The 23,682-nt window shown below is 57.9% G+C and overlaps 9 protein-coding genes across 9 annotated transcripts; 6 read left to right on the top strand and 3 right to left on the bottom strand.

Annotated features, from left to right (window-relative positions):
• Positions 1-439: 439 nt before the first annotated feature.
• On the bottom strand, positions 440-1,172 carry TRAVEDRAFT_26484 (uncharacterized protein). Its single transcript, XM_008035367.1, has 3 exons — positions 898-1,172; positions 628-836; positions 440-577 (listed from the first exon to the last, which is right to left on the bottom strand). Exons 1-3 carry the CDS (start codon positions 947-949, stop codon positions 524-526), a joined length of 315 nt encoding a protein of 104 aa, XP_008033558.1. The 5' UTR covers positions 950-1,172; the 3' UTR covers positions 440-523.
• A 233-nt stretch (positions 1,173-1,405) lies between these two features.
• On the bottom strand, positions 1,406-2,904 carry TRAVEDRAFT_114069 (FAD/NAD-P-binding domain-containing protein; the record flags this gene model as incomplete). Its single annotated transcript, XM_008036175.1, has 6 exons — positions 1,406-1,726; positions 1,789-1,875; positions 1,935-2,076; positions 2,132-2,250; positions 2,304-2,718; positions 2,768-2,904. The coding sequence occupies 6 exons, from the start codon at positions 2,902-2,904 to the stop codon at positions 1,406-1,408; spliced, it is 1,221 nt and encodes a 406-aa protein (XP_008034366.1).
• Positions 2,905-4,025: 1,121 nt separating this feature from the next.
• On the top strand, positions 4,026-5,537 carry TRAVEDRAFT_34251 (uncharacterized protein; the record flags this gene model as incomplete). The annotated part of the gene is made up of 8 exons (XM_008035462.1): positions 4,026-4,167; positions 4,225-4,352; positions 4,404-4,484; positions 4,547-4,830; positions 4,891-4,906; positions 4,960-5,117; positions 5,170-5,230; positions 5,289-5,537. The coding sequence occupies 8 exons, from the start codon at positions 4,026-4,028 to the stop codon at positions 5,535-5,537; spliced, it is 1,119 nt and encodes a 372-aa protein (XP_008033653.1).
• A 289-nt stretch (positions 5,538-5,826) lies between these two features.
• Positions 5,827-10,567, top strand: TRAVEDRAFT_161035 (uncharacterized protein). Its single transcript, XM_008036174.1, has 10 exons — positions 5,827-6,179; positions 6,234-7,804; positions 7,981-8,908; positions 8,963-9,282; positions 9,339-9,500; positions 9,560-9,865; positions 9,919-10,065; positions 10,124-10,246; positions 10,295-10,354; positions 10,416-10,567. Exons 1-10 carry the CDS (start codon positions 5,954-5,956, stop codon positions 10,497-10,499), a joined length of 3,927 nt encoding a protein of 1,308 aa, XP_008034365.1. The 5' UTR covers positions 5,827-5,953; the 3' UTR covers positions 10,500-10,567.
• A 619-nt stretch (positions 10,568-11,186) lies between these two features.
• On the top strand, positions 11,187-12,925 carry TRAVEDRAFT_62730 (uncharacterized protein; the record flags this gene model as incomplete). Its single annotated transcript, XM_008036004.1, has 8 exons — positions 11,187-11,466; positions 11,542-11,644; positions 11,710-11,741; positions 11,799-11,824; positions 11,889-12,210; positions 12,268-12,350; positions 12,408-12,485; positions 12,597-12,925. 8 exons carry the CDS (start codon positions 11,187-11,189, stop codon positions 12,762-12,764), a joined length of 1,092 nt encoding a protein of 363 aa, XP_008034195.1. The 3' UTR covers positions 12,765-12,925.
• A 680-nt stretch (positions 12,926-13,605) lies between these two features.
• TRAVEDRAFT_43300 (uncharacterized protein) lies at positions 13,606-14,689 on the top strand (the record flags this gene model as incomplete). The annotated part of the gene is made up of 4 exons (XM_008035621.1): positions 13,606-13,679; positions 13,770-14,099; positions 14,170-14,423; positions 14,514-14,689. The coding sequence occupies 4 exons, from the start codon at positions 13,606-13,608 to the stop codon at positions 14,687-14,689; spliced, it is 834 nt and encodes a 277-aa protein (XP_008033812.1).
• A 2,159-nt stretch (positions 14,690-16,848) lies between these two features.
• Positions 16,849-17,578, bottom strand: TRAVEDRAFT_43299 (uncharacterized protein; the record flags this gene model as incomplete). Its single annotated transcript, XM_008035620.1, has 3 exons — positions 16,849-17,362; positions 17,424-17,468; positions 17,529-17,578. The coding sequence occupies 3 exons, from the start codon at positions 17,576-17,578 to the stop codon at positions 16,849-16,851; spliced, it is 609 nt and encodes a 202-aa protein (XP_008033811.1).
• Positions 17,579-18,950: 1,372 nt separating this feature from the next.
• On the top strand, positions 18,951-20,815 carry TRAVEDRAFT_56186 (Aldo/keto reductase). The gene is made up of 9 exons (XM_008035790.1): positions 18,951-19,026; positions 19,097-19,374; positions 19,564-19,601; positions 19,651-19,806; positions 19,866-20,039; positions 20,098-20,184; positions 20,233-20,316; positions 20,377-20,536; positions 20,596-20,815. Exons 2-9 carry the CDS (start codon positions 19,200-19,202, stop codon positions 20,754-20,756), a joined length of 1,035 nt encoding a protein of 344 aa, XP_008033981.1. The 5' UTR covers positions 18,951-19,026; positions 19,097-19,199; the 3' UTR covers positions 20,757-20,815.
• Positions 20,816-21,315: 500 nt separating this feature from the next.
• TRAVEDRAFT_69159 (uncharacterized protein) lies at positions 21,316-23,367 on the top strand. The gene is made up of 5 exons (XM_008036173.1): positions 21,316-21,423; positions 21,485-21,539; positions 21,596-22,108; positions 22,176-23,108; positions 23,168-23,367. Exons 3-5 carry the CDS (start codon positions 21,983-21,985, stop codon positions 23,177-23,179), a joined length of 1,071 nt encoding a protein of 356 aa, XP_008034364.1. The 5' UTR covers positions 21,316-21,423; positions 21,485-21,539; positions 21,596-21,982; the 3' UTR covers positions 23,180-23,367.
• The last annotated feature ends 315 nt before the right edge of the window (positions 23,368-23,682 follow it).

Genomic DNA, 23,682 nt, shown 5'->3' with positions numbered 1-23,682 from the left:
AGCGACTCCGATTCCACTTCGCCGGAAGCTATATATGCGAATTTGAGCGTTTCCGTGCACTGTCTTCGTTGACAGTTGGGGAAGCCAAGTACGCATACAATGGGCTGCGGGACCACGAGGCATATAAACGTGCGCGAAGAGGCCAAGATAGACAAAACGGCTGCCTGAGTGTTTGACCATCGGAAAGAGATCGAGCGCCTGAGGGTTGAGTATACGTGATCAAGGTAGCGGATATGCTGTACTTTGGGGTCACCGGGGCCTCAGCTGCGACCAGGCGCTATTAGTCTCATCGGAGCAGTAACTGCATTGCATTTCTTGCTCATTTCTTATCATGTCCAATGTGCCCCTCGGTCCACCTTCGTCCCGGTGACTGGGAGTATCGCCGAGGAGGCAGACTTAACTCTTGCTACGGTGTGCGAAAACGCAATGTATTGAGTAGGGGTGGCCAGAAAGAAGCAGGATAGCGCCGGGAGCGGCGGTTCACCATTAAAAGCAAGGCACGTAGTACGAGGCGTGGGGGTGTTCACGAAGGTGGGCGGTCTTCCTTCGTATCTCCTCCCGCGCCATCAACGGAGTCCTAGCCAAGCAATGTCAGTATGTACATTCCTATCATGCATAATCACGCACTGCATCCTGCTCCTTCGATGCCGTCGCACGGTAGCGCCCTTTCAAGCGGTCTGAGAGATTGGTTGCCTTCTCCTTCGCAGCTGCGCTCATGACCGCGGCCTTCTCTCGCTTCTCGGCAATGCTGCCCTTCGTTTCGTCGTAGCGCTGCTTGCCCGCCCTTGCCACATCGACCACGCGTTTCGCGCCGGAAAGATGGTACCAAGCGTAACCTGGGGCGTGCATTCAAGAGTTAGCCCTTCTGGTGACATCATAGCATTGTAGTTCACGCACCAGCTCCGCCGATGACGCCAACTCCCGCCAACGCGCCCAAAACCCAAGGCATAGCTGACCTCGACTGGGTACTAGAAGGTTGCGTAGATGGCGAAGTCGAGTAATGGCGAGCGGTCCAGTGTCTCGGGGAAGCGGGAAGTAACCGTCGGAACGGGATGGAGAGCTTCATGCCTGACGTCCTGGGTTCGCCGCAGGATGCGGCGTAGTATATATACGGTTTCTATCGCGCTGGCCTCATGGGAGCCACGGTCAATGGAGGGAGTCGGAAGCCTTGCACGGAATGAATTTGAATGGGAGGAGGGCGAGAAGCGAGGATGCCGGCGCCGAGCCAATACGCAACCATTGGGCGCTTATGACCTCGGTCCCTCTGCTCACAACTGCGATGTCTCGAGTTCGGCAACTGCTGCGACGGGCCCTATATGCGTTGTTATATTCACATTTGTTATACAAAAAGGCTCCCTAAACTTCTGTATGCGACGTCTGGCACAGAAAGCGGCCTAGGCAAGTCTTAGATCTCGCTGTGGCCAATCGCGAAAGGGTACGCCATGATTTGGTGGTATCTCCCCTCGGAGAACATGTCGTCCTGGGTGCGCAGGTGGTCGTTGCGCTTCTTGCACTCCTCGACGCCATTGACAACTCGAACTTCGCCTTGGTGGCGGGCCTGCTTCACGAGCGCCGTGGTGCGTTCGATTCGGAGCGTCTCGTATTCGCTGAAGACCTTGCCAAGAAGCTCGGTTGACGGCACGGCAGCGTCGGGGTTGTGCTGGAGCAGAAGCCGTACGAGGTGGTAGATGTCCTCGAACGCTTGGTTTGCCCCCTGCCCGAGATGCTGCGACATAGTTCAGGTGAGTCTGACCAAGTCTCATACACCTCCCGCGGGACGAGACTCACCGGGCTCGTAGGGTGAGCAGCGTCTCCTAGCAGGACTACTCTTCCCTTGTGCCATGATTGCAGCTTGGGTCGGTCGTAAATGCCGTACTGTATCAGAGCGTCTCATTAAACTGCTCACCCGTGACTCAACATGGACGGATACGCACCTTCACGATGTTCGTTCCGCCTGCCACCAACGGCCCAGCTCCGAACGGCCAACTAGAAAAAGGCCCATGTCTGAAGACCTCCTGCGCCCCTTCATCCATGGCTCGCCAACTCTCCTTGGCCTCAGCCTCCTGCGTGGTGATCCTGCAAGAAGTCGCTGTCAAACATAGTACGTGTCAAACACAGCTACAGTACTCACGCCCAGGAGGTTTGGTGAGTGTTGATGGGGTATGCTATCATGTGCGCCCCATCGCCGTATATGTTGACCGCAACAGGAGGTGTGAGCAGCTCTTCTGGGGTTTCTGAGATGCCGCCGGTCTGCGAATATCTATCAAAATGGTACGCATTCTTCGTGTCGCATGTGGACGTACCTGAACAAGGCCAGTGAAGGTCGGCTCTTGCTTCGCGAAGAGACATTCACGCGTATTGCTGTGCAGGCCGTCACATCCGACCAGGAAGCTGCCCGTGTCGGACTTCCCGTTGGCAAAGGTGACCGTGACGGAGTCTGCCGTCTCCTCGAAGGAAACGAGCTGGTGGCTGAAGACGATCGGGATGCCGTTCTCCTTGGCGTGTTCGAGCAAGGTGTGGTGGAACGCGACCCTGCCAACGCCTCTCATACCGAAACCGTACTCGGCCTTGACGCGGGCAGGCCCGTCGCTTCGCGTGAGTTCGCCCAGGTCTTCTGGCAGTGTGGAGTACTGGATCAGTTGCTGGACATTCCCGCCCACGACTTTGTCGAGCAACCCCGGAAGGAGGGAGAGCACCCTTAGGCCGTTGGTCTGCAGACTGAGGTGCGCGTCAGTCACGCTTTCACTGCAGTGTCTCAGTGTCTTACGCCAGGCTTAGGCCGTGGACCGTCGGATGATCGGTCCTCTCGTAGATGATGGGGTCGTATCCCTTGTTCTTGAGGAACACGGCTAGCACTGGGCCAGCGATGCCTGCACCTGCAATGATGACTTTGGTCTTCGACATGATGGTTTTGTGTGAGGATGGCAGGGTATCTGCGAGAGCTACGCTGCCACCCTCTGGCCGCGCCCCCGATTTTTATACGCATCTGGAGTCCATCCGAAGCAGAAGCCAATTGCCGCGCCGTCCCGTATTCCGCCATCGACTCGGGGGTCTTGGGAACGCAAAGCGGCTCTCTGGAAGTCTTATTAGGGCCCATCAGTAGTCCATGGGCCCTCATAGGTCGGTCAAGCAGGCGGGTCTGTCAATTACACCCGCAACTCCGGCTGACTCGGAGGCGCCGTTGCTCTGACCTGGCGCGAGCCTCTACAACATCGGGTGCTATATGGGGCGCTCGTCATATATATCGAACCCCGGGCCCACCTTCTACGGCATCGGGGACTTCAGGCCGCTCATCCTCACTCGTCCACGTGGAGAAGAGTCGATTTGACCAAACTCTTGAGCCACTTCTGCCTCGACGCTAATTGAACCTATCTACCGCGCGCCACTAATATCCGTGGCTGGGCTCCGGGGTGAGTATCCAAGCGCATTACTGATCACTCTCTCGTCCTCTCGACTTCGCTACTTCGCTATCCGTGGCTCTATTCCTACTCTGCGGGTCGATGACCTGTCCGCGTAGGCGTTGATAAATGCCTACACGCAGTCCCTATCCGAGCCGCTAGAGCTCTTGTACTTCAACGAAGCTCGTAACGAGGCGTACGCAGGCGTATTAGTGCCCTCCGTTGACGATATTATTATTAGCACTTCGTCGGCGCCGGCGGGCTGGCACAGCTTATCCCTCGCCGCTCGGAGGACTGCGCGCGGCTGGAAGAACGAGGGATCCGCCCGATTGCTCCAACACCCTTCGTCGTCGCCATTGCAACACAGCGATGCCTGTCTTCGCCCGCTCCAAAGGCCCGTCGGCAAACAAACGGTGCCCTTCGATGACCAGCGTCATTGGCCGACAGCAGGACCCTCGGAATAGCCAGCGCGTACGCTGTATATTACCGCGCATGTTTGCAATGGGAGTTCACGCACTTCCCCCTCCTCCCCCTCACCCCCAACTTCTTGACCTTTGGTAGATCCAAGGTCTCCGGTTCCGTGCACACTACCTCCACATTCTTTTTTCACGTCCGTTGATATTTGAGATGCGTCAGGCCATCCCGCTCGTGTCCGCTCTTTTGGCTGCGTCCCCCGCCTTGGCGGCGTACAACTTGGTCAAGGAGTATTCCGGCACCAACTTCTTCTCCGGGTGGGACTTCTATGACAACTTCGACAACACCACGAACGGCAAGTTTCTTTCCGTTGATATTGGGTGTTCGAGATTGACTGAGACGGATTGTACAGGTGACGTCAACTGGGTTAGCCAGGCCAATGCTACCCAGTCGAAGATCGCATATGTCAACGACGCCGGCCATGCGATCGTGAAAGTCGACGACACTAGCTTTGTGCCGTACAACAGCAAGCGGGACTCGGTATGTTATGCGTTTGATTGCGTTCCATTCTCGACTAAATCAGTCTCGCAGGTCCGGGTCACCACCCAAGACTACTTCCCCGTGGGCACCGTTGTAGTGTTTGACGCGACGCACTTGCCGTTTGGCTGCTCAGTTGGTATTATCGTATTCTTACAACAAGCACGCGACTTACGCCATGCCCCTGCTCGCCTTAGGTGTGGCCAAGCTTCTGGATGAAGGGCATGAACTGGCCGAAGGGCGGCGAGATTGACATCTTCGAGGGCGTTAACATGATGACGACGAACCAAATGGCGCTGCACACCCAGTCAGGCTGCTCGTTGTCCTCCACCGCGACGATGACCGGTAAGGCCGGGACCACGGACTGCTCCTCAGGCACTGGGTGCACGGTGGACGAGACACAGGCCAACAGCTATGGGTCCTCGTTCAACAGCGCGGGTGGTGGCGTGTGGGCCATGCAGCTCGAGACGAGCGGGATCAGGTGAGCTGGTCTGTTTTGTAGTGGCCGTAGGTGAATACTCATGGCGGCTTTCTACTATAGCATCTGGTTCTGGACGGTATGAGCTGCTCTCCATTCTCGTTGATGCGTGTAATTGACCCCCTGTGGTAGCGCAACAGCGTGCCCGACTCTGTCACCAATGCGAACAAGACTATTGACCCTTCTGGGTGGGGTACCCCGTCCGCCTCGTTTGGGTCTTCGTCCTGCGACATCAACGAGTTCTTCGCGCCTCAGCAGATGGTTATTGACATCACACTCTGTGGTGACTGGTACGTCCGCCGTTCTGGAATTGCGAATCACATCTCACCCAGTGTATCTCAGGGCTGGTGTTGCCTCGGAATATCAAGCGACTTGCGGCGGAGACGGAACTGCGTCTGCCTGTGTCAGTTTACTTTTATCGGCTCGATTCTCCAATACTTATTAACGTTTGCTTCCCTTAGTACGTGGACAACGTCATTAACAACGGCACGAACTACACCGACGCGTTCTTCGAGATCTCGTACATCAAGGCGTTCTCGACTGACTCCTCAACGCTCGTCGCGAGCGTCGTCGGAGGGAGCACCATCCTCGCCACTGCCACTGCAGCCGTAGATAGCGGCTCCGTAAACGAGGGCCTGCGCATCTTGCCCGGCCTCGTAGGCGTCATGGTCGCCTCTATTGTGGCCGCCTTCTCTTGGGTTATGCTGTAGACGTGCACCCACTTCGATAGCACTACAGTACTTGCTGTAACGTATCCTGAATGGACTTTTTGCTGTATCTATACCCGGACAGTCTTCGAATATACCGCTGGCGCGTTAACGTTTCTCTTTCAAACATCTGCTCTAATTCATAGTGAGAGGGAGCTGTGGTATGGGTGCTTGGGTGCCTAGACCAGAGCATGAATGGACGGCGATCTGCGCGTCATGAACATAGGCGCCCATTAGATCCGCGCAGCGACGCGACTCCCGCGCTGCTCTTCAGCTGTTTCCACCCATTGCCCTTGCTTTCACACCTGTTGGAGACCCTCTATACCCGTTTCTGCCTGCTAGGCTGTTCATGTTGCTGTGACATCTGTGTCTGAGGAAATTCCTCGTCTATCGGATCTCTCGCCTCAACACCTCCTACCATGGACTCACCACGCCCGAGTAGCCGGCGGAACACGCTGAATATTCCATCTAAACCGGATTCTAGCCTTGCGGAATGGACAAGCAAGATCAAGGAGCTGCAGAGGCAGGTGGATGATGATGAGGAGGCAGAGACTCGGAGGCTTGAGGCGGAGATCGCAGCCTCGAGGCAGGCTCGTCTCCGGAGGAGCACCGGCTACGCTAGTCGGTCCAGCAGCGTGGACCTTTGTGAGTTTTACAAGCCGTACATCGGCAAGTATGTGATGCTCACTTCTTCAATAGCACAGAGCACCACTGCGTCTCCTGCGAGGACTGAAGAGCGCTCGCGTACTTCAGACGCTGCCTTCTCTGCGGTTGATAGACAGAGAAACCAGGACGATGCTCTCAAGAAGCTACTGGGGGAGAGCCCGGCACCACAGCCCGTTGCACAACCTTCGCCTTCCGTCGCGCCCAGCCAGCCCAAGCGCCCTCCAGAGCCCATGTCCCTTGCCGCATTCATTGGTGGGCGCGCGACGGGTCCCAAGCTCACGAGGCACGCGCCGCAGCAGGATGCTCATGACCCGACGCAGTTCGAGCAGCGCACGCACGTATCAGCCCCCCATCCTGTATTCGGCCGAGGGGGTGTGGCCATGCCGGGCATGACGGGCGGCGGGCGGGCCTCTGAGGTAGCCCGCACCATTCGCGAACAACAGAGTCAACCCACCACTACCGCTTCCCATATCGGGCAAGCCCAGAGGGACCGCCGCATCAGTACACCATCCGCGGTGCGATCTGTCGTGGAGAAGGCAGAGGAGCACACTGTCCTCCCGAGCTATACTGGATCTTTGGTTCAGAGCGCTACTCGGCAGCGTACCATAAGTACACCCACTGGTGCCACTCCAACCCGAATGAGTCCCGTAGCGGAGACGTATCTAGCAGCTAAGCCGAAAGCTGAACCCATTCCCCGTCCTCTGTCACATTCTCCAAACCCAACCGTCCGCCCGATTACACCGTACGGGAATAGTGTGTCACCGGCGCCCTATAGTACTTCGAAGTCTCCTGCTCCTCGACCACTCTCTTCGGCCTCTCATCGTGTATCCCACACACCTCCTCCGCCATCCCCTACGCATTCCCCTAAGCCCCCCTCCATCACCACACCAAGTCTGGCACGTCCAATCCAACCTACACCCCGGCACTCGCTAGGAAGCCCGCATATGCCGCCTTCTCAGAACCCTTCGCCCGCGTTCCTCAGGCCACCTCCCGCGAAGGAGCCGACTCCCAGCTTGAGCAGACTGCAAGGCCGTGGTTTTGTGCAGAACATGGTCAAGAAGACCTCGGAGCTTTCTGTCACCTCTCCTGAGGGCTCTCCGACTCCTGATCGCAAGGATTCTGGAGGACGGAGGCAAAGCTCGGTGCTGGACCGATGGCAATACCCCAACGCCACAGGTTCACCTACTCCGCCGCCTGTCATTCAACCGAAGCCTATGCCTCTCCGGAAGTCATTCACCGTTGACCCTGGATCGCCGACCGCGTCATCCTACAGCGTACCACTGAAGTCCGACAACACCGGCCGGACGCTCAAGTCCAAGTCATCCCTTCCGACCTTGCCTACTATGAGGACAGGAGACTCGGTCGCAGGCCCATCGTCGATGAGCGAGAGTGGGTACGGTGGCCCGAGCCCCAAGCTCGGTTCCGCGAAGACGGTTATCACGTACATCCAGCCCGCGAGGACCGGCGACCCGCCCATCCCCCACCACGCGCAGCACGAAGCCCCGGCGCCGGACGTGGACGAGCTGGGGATGCGCGTGCGGACGCGGACGATGAGCGAAGGGCTTATGCAGGAGCGGGGCGCGGCGGGCCAGCCACTCAGTCATGTGCGTTCATTTTGGTGACATGTTGTTGGGACGTTGTTGTGCTTTGGGAATAGTTGTTGGATATTTTGCTACAATCATATTTCTTTTCTTGCTTGCTCCCTTTCTCCTCCTCTGTCTCGATTGCTGCTGCTGCTCTTGGTGAACTGGGCTGACGTTTGTTGGACCTTATGGTGCAGCCGACGAAGGACCGCGCGAAGAAGCCGCGCAGGGGAAAGACCACGCCTGCCATGGCAGGATCGAAGCTCGAGGCCATCCGCGAAGGGGTCCCCACTCACGATGAACCGAAAGCTCAAGTCGTGCAACGCGAAAGCAGTGCACCTTCCCTCCGTGCGCCGGAGCTTGCAACACCCGTCCGGACGGCGTCGCCAGTGTCGCAGTACCCCTCTCCGCCTTCAACCACAGGCAAAGCAGAGGCCGCAACTACCAAGCCCGCCGTGCCAAGGAAGCCTTCACTGGACGTCTTAGTTCCAACAGTCGCGACCCCGGGCAAGACCAGCCCCGTCAGCCCGCTCGTTCCCCCCAAGCCTGCGCGGAGCCCGTCGACCACACCTCCGCAGAGCTCAGGACAGAAGCCGCCCGCGAGCCCCGCGAAGCACACGCGTATACCGAGCACGGGGAACCGCGCAACCGTGATGGACGTTGCGCAGGCGTTCAGCGAGAGCCTCCAGTCCGGCAGCCCCGCTTCTGCCTCTCCGGTCGAGTCGAAGCTCCCTCCCCTGCCAACTGTGGACTCGAAACTGGTACCGGAGTCAGCAGTGAAGGAGGAAGAGGAGGACTACGAGCCACCGAGCGTCAAGAACTTGGTCTCCAATTGGGGCCCGCGCAATAACGGTGCAGCCCCGGCTCTTACGGCGCCTGCCCTCGAGCGACGTAAGTCCAGCTACGAGAAGTACTCCTCGTTCGTCCTCCCGCCCGTAAAGGAAGAGAGGACGCCCGTCTCCTCGCCCGCTGGAACCCTCGCTCGTGGTGCCGTGCCCTTCGCCGAGGTCGTCAAGGAAGAGGTGATCCCAGTGAAAGAGGAGAAGCCGAAGGCAGCGGATGTTGTCGTCGCTGTCGAAGCTGTTGAGGTGAAGCCGCAGGTCCGGGATGAACACATTCGATTGGGTAGGTTGCTTTTGCATCCGAATACCGCCGATGCTAACGCGCGCTCCTATCTAGTACACGCCGACGAGCCGCTCCCCCGTGTTGACGTGGACGCGCTCTACCGCGCGCCACGCCCTTCGTACGCTCCGGACCCGGACGTGAGCACGATCTCCGTCGACGTACTGGCGATCACAGGGAACACTGCGAGCGCGCTCACCAAGGATTCGAGCATCTTTTACGACGCTGAAGTCCTTGCCGTTATCCATCGGGCTAAAGTTCGCTCAAGCGGCCTCGTGCAGACAAAAGTATGGGGCTGGCATGGGCGCCGTGCACAGGTCGGGGAGCGGGAGGCGCAGAAGCTGCAGGAGCTCGCGCGCCGATACGGTGCTAGCCCTGTGAGTACATCTGTCCTCACCGCTGGTGAACAGCGCTGACCGGGTTTACGATACAGGTGATTGTGCGGCAGTTCCACGAACCTGCGGAGTTTGTGTCTGTGCTGGGCGGCCAGCTCGCCTTGAGGCAGGGTACTCGAACGCACTGGAGTGCCGAGAACACCGCGATGCATATTGTCCGCTCTCGCGAAGGCATGATCTACATCGACGAAGTTGATTTGGTGAGTCGTTCGACCTCCAATAAACGCTACATGCTTGACATCCTTGATGCCTTGTACAGAGCATCACGAACCTGTGTTCGGGATACAGCTACTGCATCTCGATCCTTGACACCTACTACGTGTGGCATGGGCGTGGCTCTGTAGCCGCTGAACAGCGCGCAGCACTTCAATACGCGCAGACTCTGGCCTCGACTCCCGAGAACGTCGTTGAGTTGACGGAGGACGAGAGCCAGGCGGACGACATGTTCTGGATGATTCTCGGCGAAGGTGAACACGCGAAGGCGGATTACTGGCAGTGGCGCGCGACCGCGCCAACCGTCGACCCCCGAGTGTGGGTGGTCGATGGTGCCCAGGGTAACGAAGTGGTAGGTGGTTGTGATCTTGTTTGCGAGGAAGATGTGATCTAAGATAATGACAGGTTCGCCCGATCTCTGTGCTGCCCTCACACCCGGAGTTTGGTCAATCAGTCTTCATCGTCGATTGCATCTGGGAGTTGTTCGTGCTGGTGGGCAGTGCAGCGCGAGGACGCCGACTCGAAATTCGCCTGGCACTCACGGTCGCCGATGTAGGCCCTCTATCAGCTCCCTATCTGATTCATCTCATTTCTGTCTGTTCATCAACAGGCACTGGCATGGAAGGCGTCGTCTACGCGGCCGTTTACGCCACCTGTTCACGCCCTCATCTTCCCTACCCAGATACCCGCAGACCTTCTGCTCACCTTCCGGGAGCTTGATGTGTCCGTTGTGGTGCGTGGTGGCTCGTTATCGCCATCTGTCGCGCTAACCTTACTTCAGAACGGTGGCAATATACCGGATCACATGAACCTGATACCTGCGAGCGAGGCCACATCTGACGTACGGGGCTCTTCCTTGTCCCTCTTTGCCCCACCATTCTTCGAACTGACGGTTTGGACAGCTCAAATCAAGTACTTGGACTTCTGCGGCACTTCGGGATCATGCAATGTTGCCACTGGGCGTGACCCCAGCCAACTTGGGGTGACGCTGCCTTGCGCTACTTCCCGCGTCGAACCTTGTGGCGTTGCATGGACGCCTGGACCATTCAATGATACACGGATGTTTTTCATTGTGCGCTGCGTCCTGATCGTGCGGCGACAAAGTACCTGTGAACTGCACTGTTTTGGTTCCCTTGAGTGCGGTACTATGCGGCCAGTCTTCGGCTCGTTTGTCGTACAACGGCGTATATATTCGGACGGTGCGTACCTCAGCTGGTTTATTTCTCAAGGCGTCGCGCCGGGCCGCGTGACCGACCGTCTGATAACTCCGGGCGGGATCCGCTATGGCCCACGCGGATTATTGTCTTCTGCAGAGTGCAGTCGGACAGAGAGCTGTTCTATCGTCTCCGGTGACAGAAATTCGCCCTTCGACTCGGCTTCTGATAGTCAGGATGTCCGGCCATACCGCGCGCATTTGAATGCTGACCACCTCACGCTGCGCGCCTGCTGACCCGCACAGGCTCCCCCGCCTGGTCTCGATCCATATGGGCCCCTGCCAGCCTCCACGCTCAATAGCGTGTGCGCTCGCGCTCGAGGTAACGGCACCCCCTGCTTCGGCCTTCTTCGCTCTTGCTCCTTGACGCTTGGGCCTTGTCTATTTCGATGTCTGTGTGCTGGGCACTATTTATACTATCACTGCAGGCGGTCGAGCTTATTCTTGCGCTCCCCGGGAAATGGCCCGTCTCTCTCTCCTCTTTGCCCTGTTTCTCGCGGGGCTCACCTTCACCCTCGCGAGCCCGCTCATCAACGCTGCACAGCCACACACGGAACAGGTCAGCCATGCACCCAAGAGCGCGACCGCGCCCGCCAAGTCGCACGCGCTGCCAGCGCCGTTCTGTTACCCCTCGCTCGGATTCCTTGCGCCAGACGCGCTTCCGTTGGACAACAGCCTATGGTGGTGCGATCCCGCGACAGAGTACGCGTTCGTGGGGTTCAGCTACGAGGTCACTGCTTGTGAGTATCCCTGTTTTACTTCCATGGTCCGCACCTGTCTCGCGCTTTCGTTCGCTCACATCTACCTTCAATTAGGTCAGAGTCGCGCACAGCTCCACAAAGAGTTCCGGGATATCCGACAGCACTTCAACTCGCGCTATGTCCGGCTGTACGGCGCTTGCGATCGCGAAGGCTTCTAGTCAGTCGCCGTATAACATGTATGCTCGGGGAGCCAAGCACTGACATTCATCCGTGTGCGCGCAGTGACGACATTGTGGACGCTGCATGGGCCAACAGTAAGTTCGCACCCGAGATGCTTACTTGTCACCGCTAATCGCGCCTCTTTCTTCCAGGACTCGGCGTGCATGCCCTAATCTGGGTAAGCGCTTGACCCTGAGGCGGGTTCGCACGCGCGTGCTGTAAGCTCACGACGTCTCCTGCAGTTCGGGTTCGACGGAAGCGACATCTGGATCTCGCGACGCGACACGCTCCTGGCCGCCCTGCACGCGAACCCGCTCGCGAAGTTCGTGACGCGCGTGCTGCAGTTTGGCTCGGAGCCGCTGTTCGACAACGTGCTCCCGCACGACCAGCTCGCGGAGCAGGTCACGCTTGCGAAGGCGAACCTGTCGAGCCTCGGCATCCCCGTCACGGTCAGCGAGCTCGCGTTTGGGTACCAGGAGCGCGGGGGCGCGCAGGACGTGCTCGATGCGATCGACTCGATCAACATCCATATGTTGCCGTTCTTCTCCCAGGAGGCGTCGACGTGTGAGTGCATTCGTGCTGCTTAGCTGACAGGGCGTGAATGTTCTGACATCGGATCAGCGGACCAGGCGTGGCCACTTGTGCTGCAGGACTTGCAGTTTTTCATTGACAATGGGAATGGGAAGAAGATGTACTTCGACGAGGTCAGTCATGCCCGTGTTCGATGGGTCTCGCCGGCCACTTACATGCTCTCTTCACAGAATGGCTGGCCGTCTGTGACCTCACCCAGCGTGCAGCCCAATAGCCCAGACGCAGTCGCGGACGTACCAAACGAGCATGTGAGTCTCTTCCTTCCTTCATCTCCGACGTACAGCCCTGTTCCCCGGCATGCCGGGCTGCGCTCACCGTGTCCAGAGCGCGCATGCTGATCTACTTCTTGCACTTACCAGGGATATTATGTGCTGCTGGACCAGCACTGCGAGGACCTGAAAACCGTCGTCGGGGGCGGCGTCGGCTGGTTCGCGCACATCTACTCGGACAACCAAGAGCCGGGGTACGGAATCTACGACTCCAAGGGGCACATGAAATTCCCGTTCGCGCCGCGCACACACTGTTGATGCACACGATCCTCGGGCGCGCTCCGAGCGCGTGCGGTGCCTGGCTGCCTTGAGGGCCGCAGTTGTGTTAACATTCCTTTGGAAATCGGGTTGCTGGTGGCGCTATGTTGTACGTATACTGCGCAGATTCTTGACGATGTATCATAGCTCGTTTACATGACCATCTCGACTGACTTACTTGGAGTGTGTTTCGGGGCTCCTAGGATCACGTATGATCGGTACTGAGCGAGCTGAGCGCGACAAGCGTGCTCGGCCCGAGCGTCCTGTGCAATACAGGGGAAAGGCTCCATGAAAGCCAAGTACCCCTTTCACTGCACAATATAAGCTTCACTTGTCAGTACTCGTGTGCACTATTGGCTTTCTGCGAGCGTTATGGCCCCCGTTGCCGGTGGCAACGTAAAGCTTAATAGGCTGCGCAGTAGCGACGCATCGCAAGAAGGGAGAACAATACTCGCATAATGTGGTGATTTCCGAAGTTGTTCTCCGGTATGTTGGCAGAAATTGAGCGTTCCTCTATATGTTTGGCCCCGCTGTTACTTGCGAAATATTCGCTTTGAGCAGCTGTGAGTATTGCGGGTAAAGATGGCCTGGTGAGGAGGCAGACATGCGGCGGGGAGTCAGCCGACACTGGTATTTCTATATATGGACGCCGAGGCGGCACAGCTTTTGGGCTGCGGGATCTGCTGCACTCGGCGCTCGCCAATTCCTTGTGTCATCCTCCTCCGACCACCAGCCGCACATAAATCCCTCCGAATCCGCAGCCGGCTGCACCTCTTCCCTTCTTTCTTTCACCACCACCACGCCTGCTGCTTTCTTTCACTCCCGCTCGCTACTCGTAATCATGTCCTTCAGGAAAATCGCCGTTGCCGCTGCCCTGGTGGCCGGTCTCCAAATGGCTGGCTCATCTGCGCAATCGTGAGTTCGGTCCCACGCATGCGCTGTCAGATCCTGGCGCGATTTCTCCGCGTTATGGCCTCTGTACTACCCTTTCTGACCATCCCTCAGGCTCAGCACTCAATGCCAGGCAGCACTTGCCACCATCGTCGGGAACTCGGACGCGTCGTGCTTGAACGCGCAGGCCCTCATCGGCCTCGTTGTCTCCACCTCCAGCACGACAAACACCTCCATTGTCCCCACGGTCAACACCTGGCTCACCGGCATGTGCTCGCGCCCCGCGTGCACAAACGCCACCCTTGCCACTGTTGTTTCAAGTGTGACCTCTGGGTGCTCGACCGAGCTCGGGCAACTCGGGCTGTCGGACGTCGACTCCAGCTCCCTCACCGCGCTCGTGCAATCCGCATACCCCACTGTGCGCCAGGTAGCATGTCTCGGCGAGTGAGTGCCCGGCGGGGCCGCTTCCTGCTTCTCGCGTTCCCACAGCGGACTGACCTCGCGTCATGCGCAGCACGAGCAACAACAACACCCTGTGCTTGACCGAGACGCTCAACAACCTCGAGCCGTACACCGGCACGCTCACCGTGTCCAACATCGAGGCGGTCGCGTCCCAGATCGTCGCCGGCACCGTCCCGAACGTTCCCTCGAACGTCACCTGCACGGACTGCACCAAGGCCGCGTTCAACCTCGTCGAGCAAAACTTCAACGGCCTCCTGTCGGGCTTCTCAAGCGATGTCAGCACCACGTGCGGCTCCTCCTTCATCGGTATGTCCATCCCTTTGTGAGAGTCGGAAAGATCCCGCGCCGCACTTCCTCCCGGACCCTGTTCATATATTGATCGCGCGCGCTTTGCAGATGGCTCGCAGCCCGCGAGCGTCACCCAGCTGGCTTCCGACAGCACCGCGTCTGCGGCGGCGACGTCCAACGCAGCGGCCGGCATGTTCACCGCGCAGTTCGGCTTCGCGCCCCTGGCCGGTGTCGCTGCGTCAGCCCTGGTTACCTTCACCTCGGCGTTCTTCGTGCTCGCTTGAGCACTTGTATTTGCTCTGGACGCAAGTCAGATTGGGGCGTGGTTCTCGTGAACGGACAGTTACGGACTTGCTTTCTATCAGCAGCACTATCAAGTAGCGCCTCTCCGCAACGGCTCGCGGCGGTACATACACTTATCCGGACATTTGCAATGCAGTCGTCGTGCTTTGGAGGACGCAATCACGTTTGTGCTCGACGGCTGTTTGAACCGGTCGACATGGCCTTTTGGTGAGTTCTCCACCCTAACTGGTACGGATGTGCGGGGACCGGGTGTACTCCGACCTTGTGGCAGGAAAGCCCGACGCCGGAGCGCGGCGTAGGGCTTTAAGGTTGGACGCCGTTGGCACTATGATCTACCCGTGTGCCGTGTGTCCTGTTCGGAGTCTGGTCGGCATCCGAGCAATGTCACCTACTTAAGCACAAGGTTCGACACACCAAAAATCCCGTGCAAACAGTGAGTGCTGCGCAGGAAATAAGGAGAGCTGTCATTAGCTAACCACGTGGAGTTAATCTCAAGTAGAGCAGCGTGACTGCGTCAAGTCTCTCAAACTTAACCCCTCGGACACTGAGTGGCGCCGAGTCTTCCCCAGGTGCGCACGGTGTTGCTATACTCATCTATCGCATGCAGTTGACGAGCTGATTTGACCAAAGCAGAAGCTACGTGTGTTCATATGATCCGAGGATGATCATGATGAGGGGACTTGACTTGAGGGCGGGTGCACGCTTTTCACGCTGATCGTTCACGAGTGCGCAAAGGATTCTGCTCAATTTGCTCACAGAGTTAACATTTTAAGCCGTGAACAGATGAAACAGTTGCAAACAGACGACGTGCTCTAGTCGCTTGACAGCGTCTTCATGTACCGCGCGGTACCCAAAGAAAGAGAACGCAAAGTGGGTCCGACCCTCACTTCGATATTCGGGTGCCTCGGCGCGGTGTCTGGTTCATCAGTACGCCGGGATGTTGTATCCGCGCCCTCCAGGGCACCAACCACGTTATCAACGTTCCCCGAGACCGAAGTGGAAGCCATCCACCCACCACACCTTCGTCACTTCAACATCGTCTGTGCATTCATCGCTGATGATGGCGTGCAACGAAACGCACCTAGGCGGGATCGTCGGTCACCGCCGGCTTGTCTCGACTTCTGGCGGTATGCCGTTAGGTAGACGTCGATACCTTTTGGCGCGTGTTGGCTGGACACGTACATCGCGGGCCCCGTTGCGATCGCGAACCTTTGGATCACGTCCATATCAGTGAGAGATATGCTGGTCATGGACATCGCACGAGTGTACGGGCTAATGACGGCACGGTAAGCGACTGCAGTACAGATGGTCCTGACGTCGGCTGATTATTTGAAGGCCGAGGCTTGCGACCGCCGCTCGGCCAAGTTGGTATCCAGATATACGGGTGCCACCAGGTCGCAGTCGCCCGCTGTTTTCGCTTGGTCCATCCCAGGCATGCCGAGGTCCACCATCACGCCAGCCATGGCACCCACCATAATCATCTGGCAGGCGGTATCAGTGAAGATATGGTTTTGAGCCTGTGCGTTGTCACGTTTGCATCGCAATTGCTTCCCTGACGTTCCCAGCGCACGTCAGAGTGACGCGTGAGCTCCTGCACATCTGGAATCACTGTTCTGCCTGACTGGTTTATGTGATGGGTCAAGTCAAGCTCCCTCCGCATGAGAGCCACCAACGACTTCCAAGCGGGCGTATCGCTGCAGGGTCGTGCAAGTCGCTGAAATAACTTTGCATCGCGCGCCGTGTGTTCCCATAATCCTCCTTGGGAGTCGGATACCATCTGACCCCAATGCACAATCATCTAGGCCGTGCGTGTGGCCCACGCGAAGCAGACGCAGAGCGTCGAGCGCGAACTGTATCTGGATCTCATGGTCAGAACACGGGCGATAAACGGCATTCCCGTGAGTATCCAGTCATGCTGGCCAACCATGTGTGGCCCAACAATCCTTCCTAGGTTCGCAGCCCATACAACGGGAGACTCTTAGGAGACCGACGACGGCGCCCACTGTCACACCTCGGGCTCACGCTGCGGATGTACGTAAACGTTTGGCAAGAGACAAAGTCGTTCATTATTAGGGGGCATCGGTGGCCTATAAGCTATCTCGCGGAACCTATACTACGCCATACAATGAGTCATGAAGGGCTACACCTTCCACAGCTCCACACTCGACAACGCCCGCTCGAAAGGGAAGTCTCCGCCCCAAGCCTCGACGTCCTGTTTCTCGTCCTTCAGGGCCTTCAGCAGCGCACCGTGCGCCTCCTTGGCGGCTGCTACATCCCCCACCCTGCCGCCGTCGATCTCCTCCTTTGCGCTCTGTATCGCCTGCGTCATGTCGGCGTCGACGGCGGCTAGCACGTCCTCCGACTCGCTATCTATCGCCCACTGCATGCCGACGGTGGCTCGCACGACCTGGGTGAGGACCGCGAGCCCCGCGAGGCCCATCCCGGCCCCATACAGCATCCGGCTACGCGCGAGAACGGCGAAGAGTTCGCGGGTGGGCTGGGCCCTGCGGCCGTCCGCGGTCGCGAACAAGGTGCCGGTGTCAGGCAGTGCTCCCGCGTTCGTCTTCGCAAGGTGTCGCCGCGCAGCCGCAGTGAATGTACCCGCGACGGCCGGGCATGAGGTAGCGAGGGTTGTGCGGACGAACGCCTGCAAACTATGTGTAGCGTGTCAGCGCGAGGCAGCTCAAGATGGGGGCGGAGGGTGAACTGTATTACTCGTTCAGGGTTGCGTTTGCGATCAGTGTGTCGACCATGAGGTTCCTGGAATGGCAGACGTTGGTGATCATCATTCTAGGTGTAACGGATGGATGGGGTACTTACACATGCCCGAGGACGGGGCGGGCATCTTGCATATTCTCGGGGGAGGGCATGGCTGGCGAGGGGTAGCGGGTGGTTCGAGGGGTGTCTGAGCCGAGAGGGGCGCGGTGGCTAGGCCTTATAGTAGGCCCGGGGTTCTGTAGGTGCCCGATCGCGCAAACGAGCCGAGGATCGTTTCCATCTACGATGCTGCACGAGCACGAGTTGGTCAGCGGGGGCGATGATTGCTTTGTGTACCACTCGCTGATGAGTAGATCGCCTTTCCGGCCGTCAAGGGCTCCGAGACGGGAAGTCGAGCGGCGGTGGCTGATACTGTGCCAGTGCGCGCAGCGGGGTCAGCGCGGCGTCGCCCAGCCTGAGTCGTGGCGCGGGCGCCGCCGCAGTGGTGCCGGAGCAGTTTGCGTGGTCTCAGTAAGCTGTGGGCTTACGTGGCCCATACGCAAACAACCTCTGTCAAATGATTTTTTGGTCGGGGGGAGACCCGGGGAGTCTTGGGCCCCGCCCGTTTGCCGTTTCAAACAGACCTCCGCAATGGACGCCAACGGTGGCAAGTTGGACTGACTCGTACAGCACCCCGCCCACAAAGCTGCGCATGTCAAGAGCGCGTGCATCCGCTCAGGGCCGATATTCCGCGAGGATTCCCGGTCTGATCCACTGATAGTCGGACGGGTTGCGGTGATGCGGCTATCCTCATCCGCCTTGTTGTATAGAGTGGGGAATTGTTTGGAGGCCGAGGGACGTTCCATTCGAGTTCGCGGGCCAGGGATAGACTAAATAGGGCTAGCTTGTGGCGCATGACAACCCGGCTGAGTCAAAAGATTAGCTCTCCACCGTGCGATGCTAGTGTGAAAGAAACTCATCCGTGCATCAGGCGGCGGGGGGCGGTCGCCGCTAGCCACAGGCAAAAAGCTGTTCGTAGACAGGACTGCGTTTCCCCTAAAAATCTGGGATAAAATCACACTCGGCAAAAAATCGTTTGGATGATAGTAACGGTTGACATACCTGGAAGCTACTGGCCGGTCCAACATCGCGCGCAGTTTGCACATTTAAGCCCAGCGACAGCGCCTGCCATGCCTCACAGCCATCGCTGGTCAACAATGGTAACAGACGTGTGGCAATGATGAGCTTCCTTTCTTTTGCCAGGTTCGGCTCGGCGCATCAAGTTGCTAGCAACCCCATACAGGTTGAAGCGGCGCCACAGTTCAATGCGCGACGCTTCAATCTTACTTACGTGACAGGGTTCCTGTCACAGCCACACCTAATCGGGAAATGAACTCGGGTGTGACACGGTGGTTCAGCGAGGCAACACAACTCGCACGAGCGGCCCCATCCTTGGAATATGACGACGACGACCTGCATCGTTCCCAACACGTTTCGGCGCAGTCGCAGCGAAGCGGCGAGGCAATCGCCGACAACGGACGCATCCGCGACGCAGCGCCGGGCTCGATATCTGCTGCCAGCGCCGGCGGTGTTCTGATCACGCTGCCCCGCATCGCCTCCGGTGAGTTTTTAGAAACCGGGCTCCGTCCGCGTGCGTCTTATGTTGTTCCCCCTCCTCTGGATCCTCTCAGCACAGCGCGGGGTTTGCTTTAAGTACGCCAGAAACAGCGGCTCGAGCCCTCCATCTTTCCCAGAACCCGCCGAACCCAACTTGAGCCGTCAATCACGCTGATCATGCCGCCCTCGGCCAAACCCCAGACCGTCGAAACGTTTCACCTGGGCTCCTTCGTGGTCCCACGTCTATTCACGGGCCTCTGGCAGCTCTCCAGCAATTCTTGGGGAAGCGCACCGGCTGCGAAGATTCGTCGCCAAATGGCCGACTACGCTGAGAACGGCTACACGGCATTCGGTAGGTGGCCCATCAGCTTCGCCGTGTGCTGATTAGCATGCTGACTTCTTGCAGACATGGTGAGGATGGAACCCAGATGATAGGGTGTTCGTAGATAACTCATTTCCGCTTCTCCTCGCTACCCATCTTTGTTAGGGTGCGCACGCCACAGTACTCGGAATGACTTCATACCCTAATCAGCGCTTTCATTCGTAGCCGATCATTACGGTCCCGCCGAGATCCTCTTCGTAAGTGCCTCGGGCATACTAGTGAGTTTCCTGCTCATTGGAATTTTAGGGTGAATTCAGGCAGAGTCTGCCTCGCTCGGACCACATCATTGGCGCCACCAAATGGTGCGTCTTCAGACGGGTGGATCCCAATCGCGCAATGGTAGAGACAGCGGTTCAAGACCGGCTAGATAGAATGAAGGCGCAGCGGATCGATCTGCTTCAGGCACGTATATTCGGGATTTGCCTTGATTGTCAGGGCACCGCTCAACTGCCCACTCGCAGTTCCACTGGCAGAACTACGAAGATCCTGGCTATCTCACCGCGCTACACCACCTCCAGGACTTGCAACACGAGGGCAAGATCACGCTCATCGGTCTTTGTAACTTTGATTCCCTCAGAACGAACGAAATATGCGAAGAACTTGGCCCCGGTGGCGTGGTCTCCAACCAAGTGCAGGTAGGATGTCTATAACATAGGCTGTGCGAGCAGCTCCGCTAACCCATGACATTCGTAGTTTTCGCTCGTCGACATACGACCACTATACGGGATGGCAGAAGTCTGCATGAAGCATAACGTTAAATTGCTTACTTACGGTACAATGGTGAGTCGTCTCCGGTGGTCGGAGGTTCTGTGTACTCAGCGGACGCAGTGCGGCGGCTTCTTATCGGACACATGGCTCGGCAGAGAAGAGCCGGACCTCTATTCTGGTTCGCTCACACCATCCCAGCGCAAGGTGTGTTATTCGTGTTTACCTCAGCAAAGCAGCCTGAGTCCTGACTCATCATACTCGCAGTACCTAGACATGATTGTGAAAGCATGGGGCGATTGGACGCTCTTTCAGGCGCTGCTCGTGGTTTTGCGATCAATTGCTGACAAGTATGAGGGCATGAACATCGCCAACATTGCCACTCGCTGGGTGCTCGATCACCCTTTTGTCGGCGCAGTCATCGTCGGTAAGTTACCTAGTGTCTTCCGAGCTGCGGCAGAAGGTGCTGAATGTCTTCTTCGGCAGGTGCTCGGATGGGTGTCTCCGAACACACCGACGACAATCGGAAGGTCTATGGGTTCCGACTGAGCGCGGAGGACAGAGCAGCGATAGAGGCGGTGCTCCTGCAGTCTAACGGAGCAAGGCTGATTAGAACTATCGGGGACTGTGGGGCTGAGTATCGCTAACGCTGGGACTTTCTTTCCTTTCTACTTCATAACCATCTTTCGTGTCTCTGCGAGTGCACACACCTCTTCGATTGGGCTTCTTGGTGCCCACAGTTGGGACGGGTATACGTGTCCTCCGACATTCGACTCCGAGTTTAGAACGTTCGAAGCCATCTGAAATTTGCTAGGCCTGCTTCTACTAGAGCGAGCACTGCAATTTCGGATCCCCGACGCCGTAGGAGTTATCCAACGTCCGACGGCAGCCACTGGGACAGGCACCACCGCCAGCCTCGAGGGCCGCGACAGTTCGCGTACCTCCTAGTAAGCGCTCGTTCGCTCCCGGCCACTCGGGAGTTGCCGGTGCCCCACAGTGCCCCCACAAGCGCCACCCGTCTTCGGCCGCTTCTCCTCGAATGCGCCGTTGAGCTCAATGGACAAAGTCCTCGAACTTTCATTGTTACCTGGTGAGTAATCCAGTATAGTGAGGCCGTGCTGAAATCCAGAATTTTCCTGGAGGCGGGAAAATACATATATAGCCAATGCCTATGCTGGAAGACACTCCCGCCGGTAAGTATATTGGCCAATTCGGGGTCACAGTTGGCCGGAACGCACATAGAAATTCGTGCCTCTTCAAAAAGAAGCATTTTACGTCCCAAGTGACCCGCTAACAAGTCTCTCAACTTTACAGGTGCGGGAAGCATATCACGGAAAGAAGCTCGTGAACCACTTATCCCTCGTATTGCATGCAGGTAGCGGACCATTCAGTCGGAGAGCGGAGTTTGGCAACGCGAACGCGCGCGAAATGTACTAAACACCCCTTCTCATGCTATCTCATCTCATGCTTTACTGAAAAACTTCAGTGTCAGCTGCCAGTTACACCACTGCCGGCCAACGTGTCGTGCGTCGTATGGTCACTGTGCCGAGACTGCCACCTCGAAATCGGCGTTCGCACACGGGCAGAATTGCGTAGGGTGGCGGCGATCAGCAAACAATCTATCTTATTGGTTCTTTCGTCCTTTCCCGGGGACATTCTCCGAAGCCCTCCGTGCTCCAGCCTCCTATTTAGGATAGGGTTGCAAACAACGCCAACCGAACCTAGATTTTACGGAGGTTTTTCCAACGGCGAGCGCCCTCCTGAACATTGACGCACTGCATCCTCGTTGAAGGACACGTCGTCGCCGTGCTTTTCTTCCTCTTCCCCTCAACCCTCCGCACCCTCCGCTCGACATTATCCTACTTTCCGACCGATGGAATATTTCAACCTCCCTCCTTCGCCCGCATCCACTCCATCCAGTGGCCCAGTACACACACCCCACTCCAATCCCACGAGCACCCCCGGAAGCGGGTCAGAAGCAGGGCAAGACGCAGAACCGGTACGTGCGCGCCTCTCCCGGTATTCACATCTCCTAATCGCTCCCTACTATCGCCCCCCCCGCGTAGGTCGCTCAACCCATGGATCACCAAGAGGACGATGCCACGATTTCGTCGGTCTTCCAGCCATCTCTACGAATCGACAACCTCCTCCCGGACGTGATTCTCGTCTCCTCGAACAACGTTTATTTCTACGCCCATCGCCACCGCATCATCAACGCCTCGTTCAACCTCTTCTGTGGCCTCTTCCTCTTCGACTCGGCCTCTTTCTCGCATGGATTCCTCCCCACCCTGCATCTCACCGAGTCCGGAGACGTCATCAACGTCGTTCTGCACACAATGTACGGCCTCTCCTGCACCCACTTCCATCCGGCTCTCGACACGGTCGAGGCCGCCCTCGAGGCGATGATCAAGTATGGCGTGTCGATGGAGATCCACGCCGCCCCGCGGTACCGGCCGCTGCACCAACTCCTCCTCTCGCGCGCCCCCTACCACCCGATCGAGACGTACGCGCTGGCCGGCAAGTACGAGCTCGAGGAGCTCGCGGTGACCGTGTCCGGGCACCTGCTCTCGTACGACCTCTCCCGCGTTACGGATGCGCTTGCGACGAGGATGGGGCCGGTGTACCTCAAGCGGCTCTTCCTCCTCCATCAGGCGCGCATGCACGCCCTCAAGCAGATCCTCCTGACCCCGCCGGCCGCGCACCCGACGACCCCGAGCTGCAGCCCGGCGGAGCGGGGACAGCTGACGCGGGCGTGGGCCCTCGCCTCCGCACAGATCGTGTGGGACGCGACGCCGAGTAAGACCGTCGATGGCCCGTTTGGCGCACATGTGTCTGGCACAGAACGCTCACAGCTAGCACCGTTGTCTCTCGCAGGCCTCTCCCCGAACTCCCTCCGCGCGATGCTCGAGCCGATGAGGGACAAGCTGGAGTGCGAGACGTGTCGGCTCGTGCTGCAGCAGCGCATACAGGAGGTGGTGAATGCTTGGTCGCTGGTCACGGTGCGTCTGCAGTATTTCTTGTTTGCTTGTCCGTCACTGATCACCTGTCCTTGTCCAAGCCGACGATCTAGCGGGTACGGTCGCTCGCCGCGGGACGTATCTTTGCACCTCGCCGAAGAATGTATCGCTAGGGTTTTGATTACTCGTGGTGTATTTTTCTCTTTTCTCTGTCTACTTTTACTGTCTCGCTCCGGCAGCATGCTGTATCACCATTCACGACAGGTCGATGACTACTCTATACTATTCGCCTACCATAATTTACTTCACCTATCCTTTCGACTCTTACTAGGCCGTGTCGTCGTCCGTCAGCCTCCGCGCTACAGCCACCCATGCAAAGATCCACACGGTCCTATAGTCGCAAGCCATCCGTTGAAACGCCCATTTGGTATGTACATTGCCTTTTTCGTTTGCAATCGTCACCTCCTTCCACGATCGACCGAGGATCTGCGTACATATCCGTACACACCTACCCCTTTGTCATATAATGTCACAAGGGGAACATGAATGGCCCGAGGCCGCGCCTCGACCATAGCCCTCGGAACCTGTTAGGGATTTGCAAACTGGCTGACCATAC

This window comes from Trametes versicolor, assembly GCF_000271585.1.
Source record: "Trametes versicolor FP-101664 SS1 unplaced genomic scaffold TRAVEscaffold_2, whole genome shotgun sequence".
Lineage (NCBI taxonomy): Eukaryota > Fungi > Basidiomycota > Agaricomycetes > Polyporales > Polyporaceae > Trametes > Trametes versicolor.
This window is presented reverse-complemented; position numbering and strand designations above follow the sequence as displayed.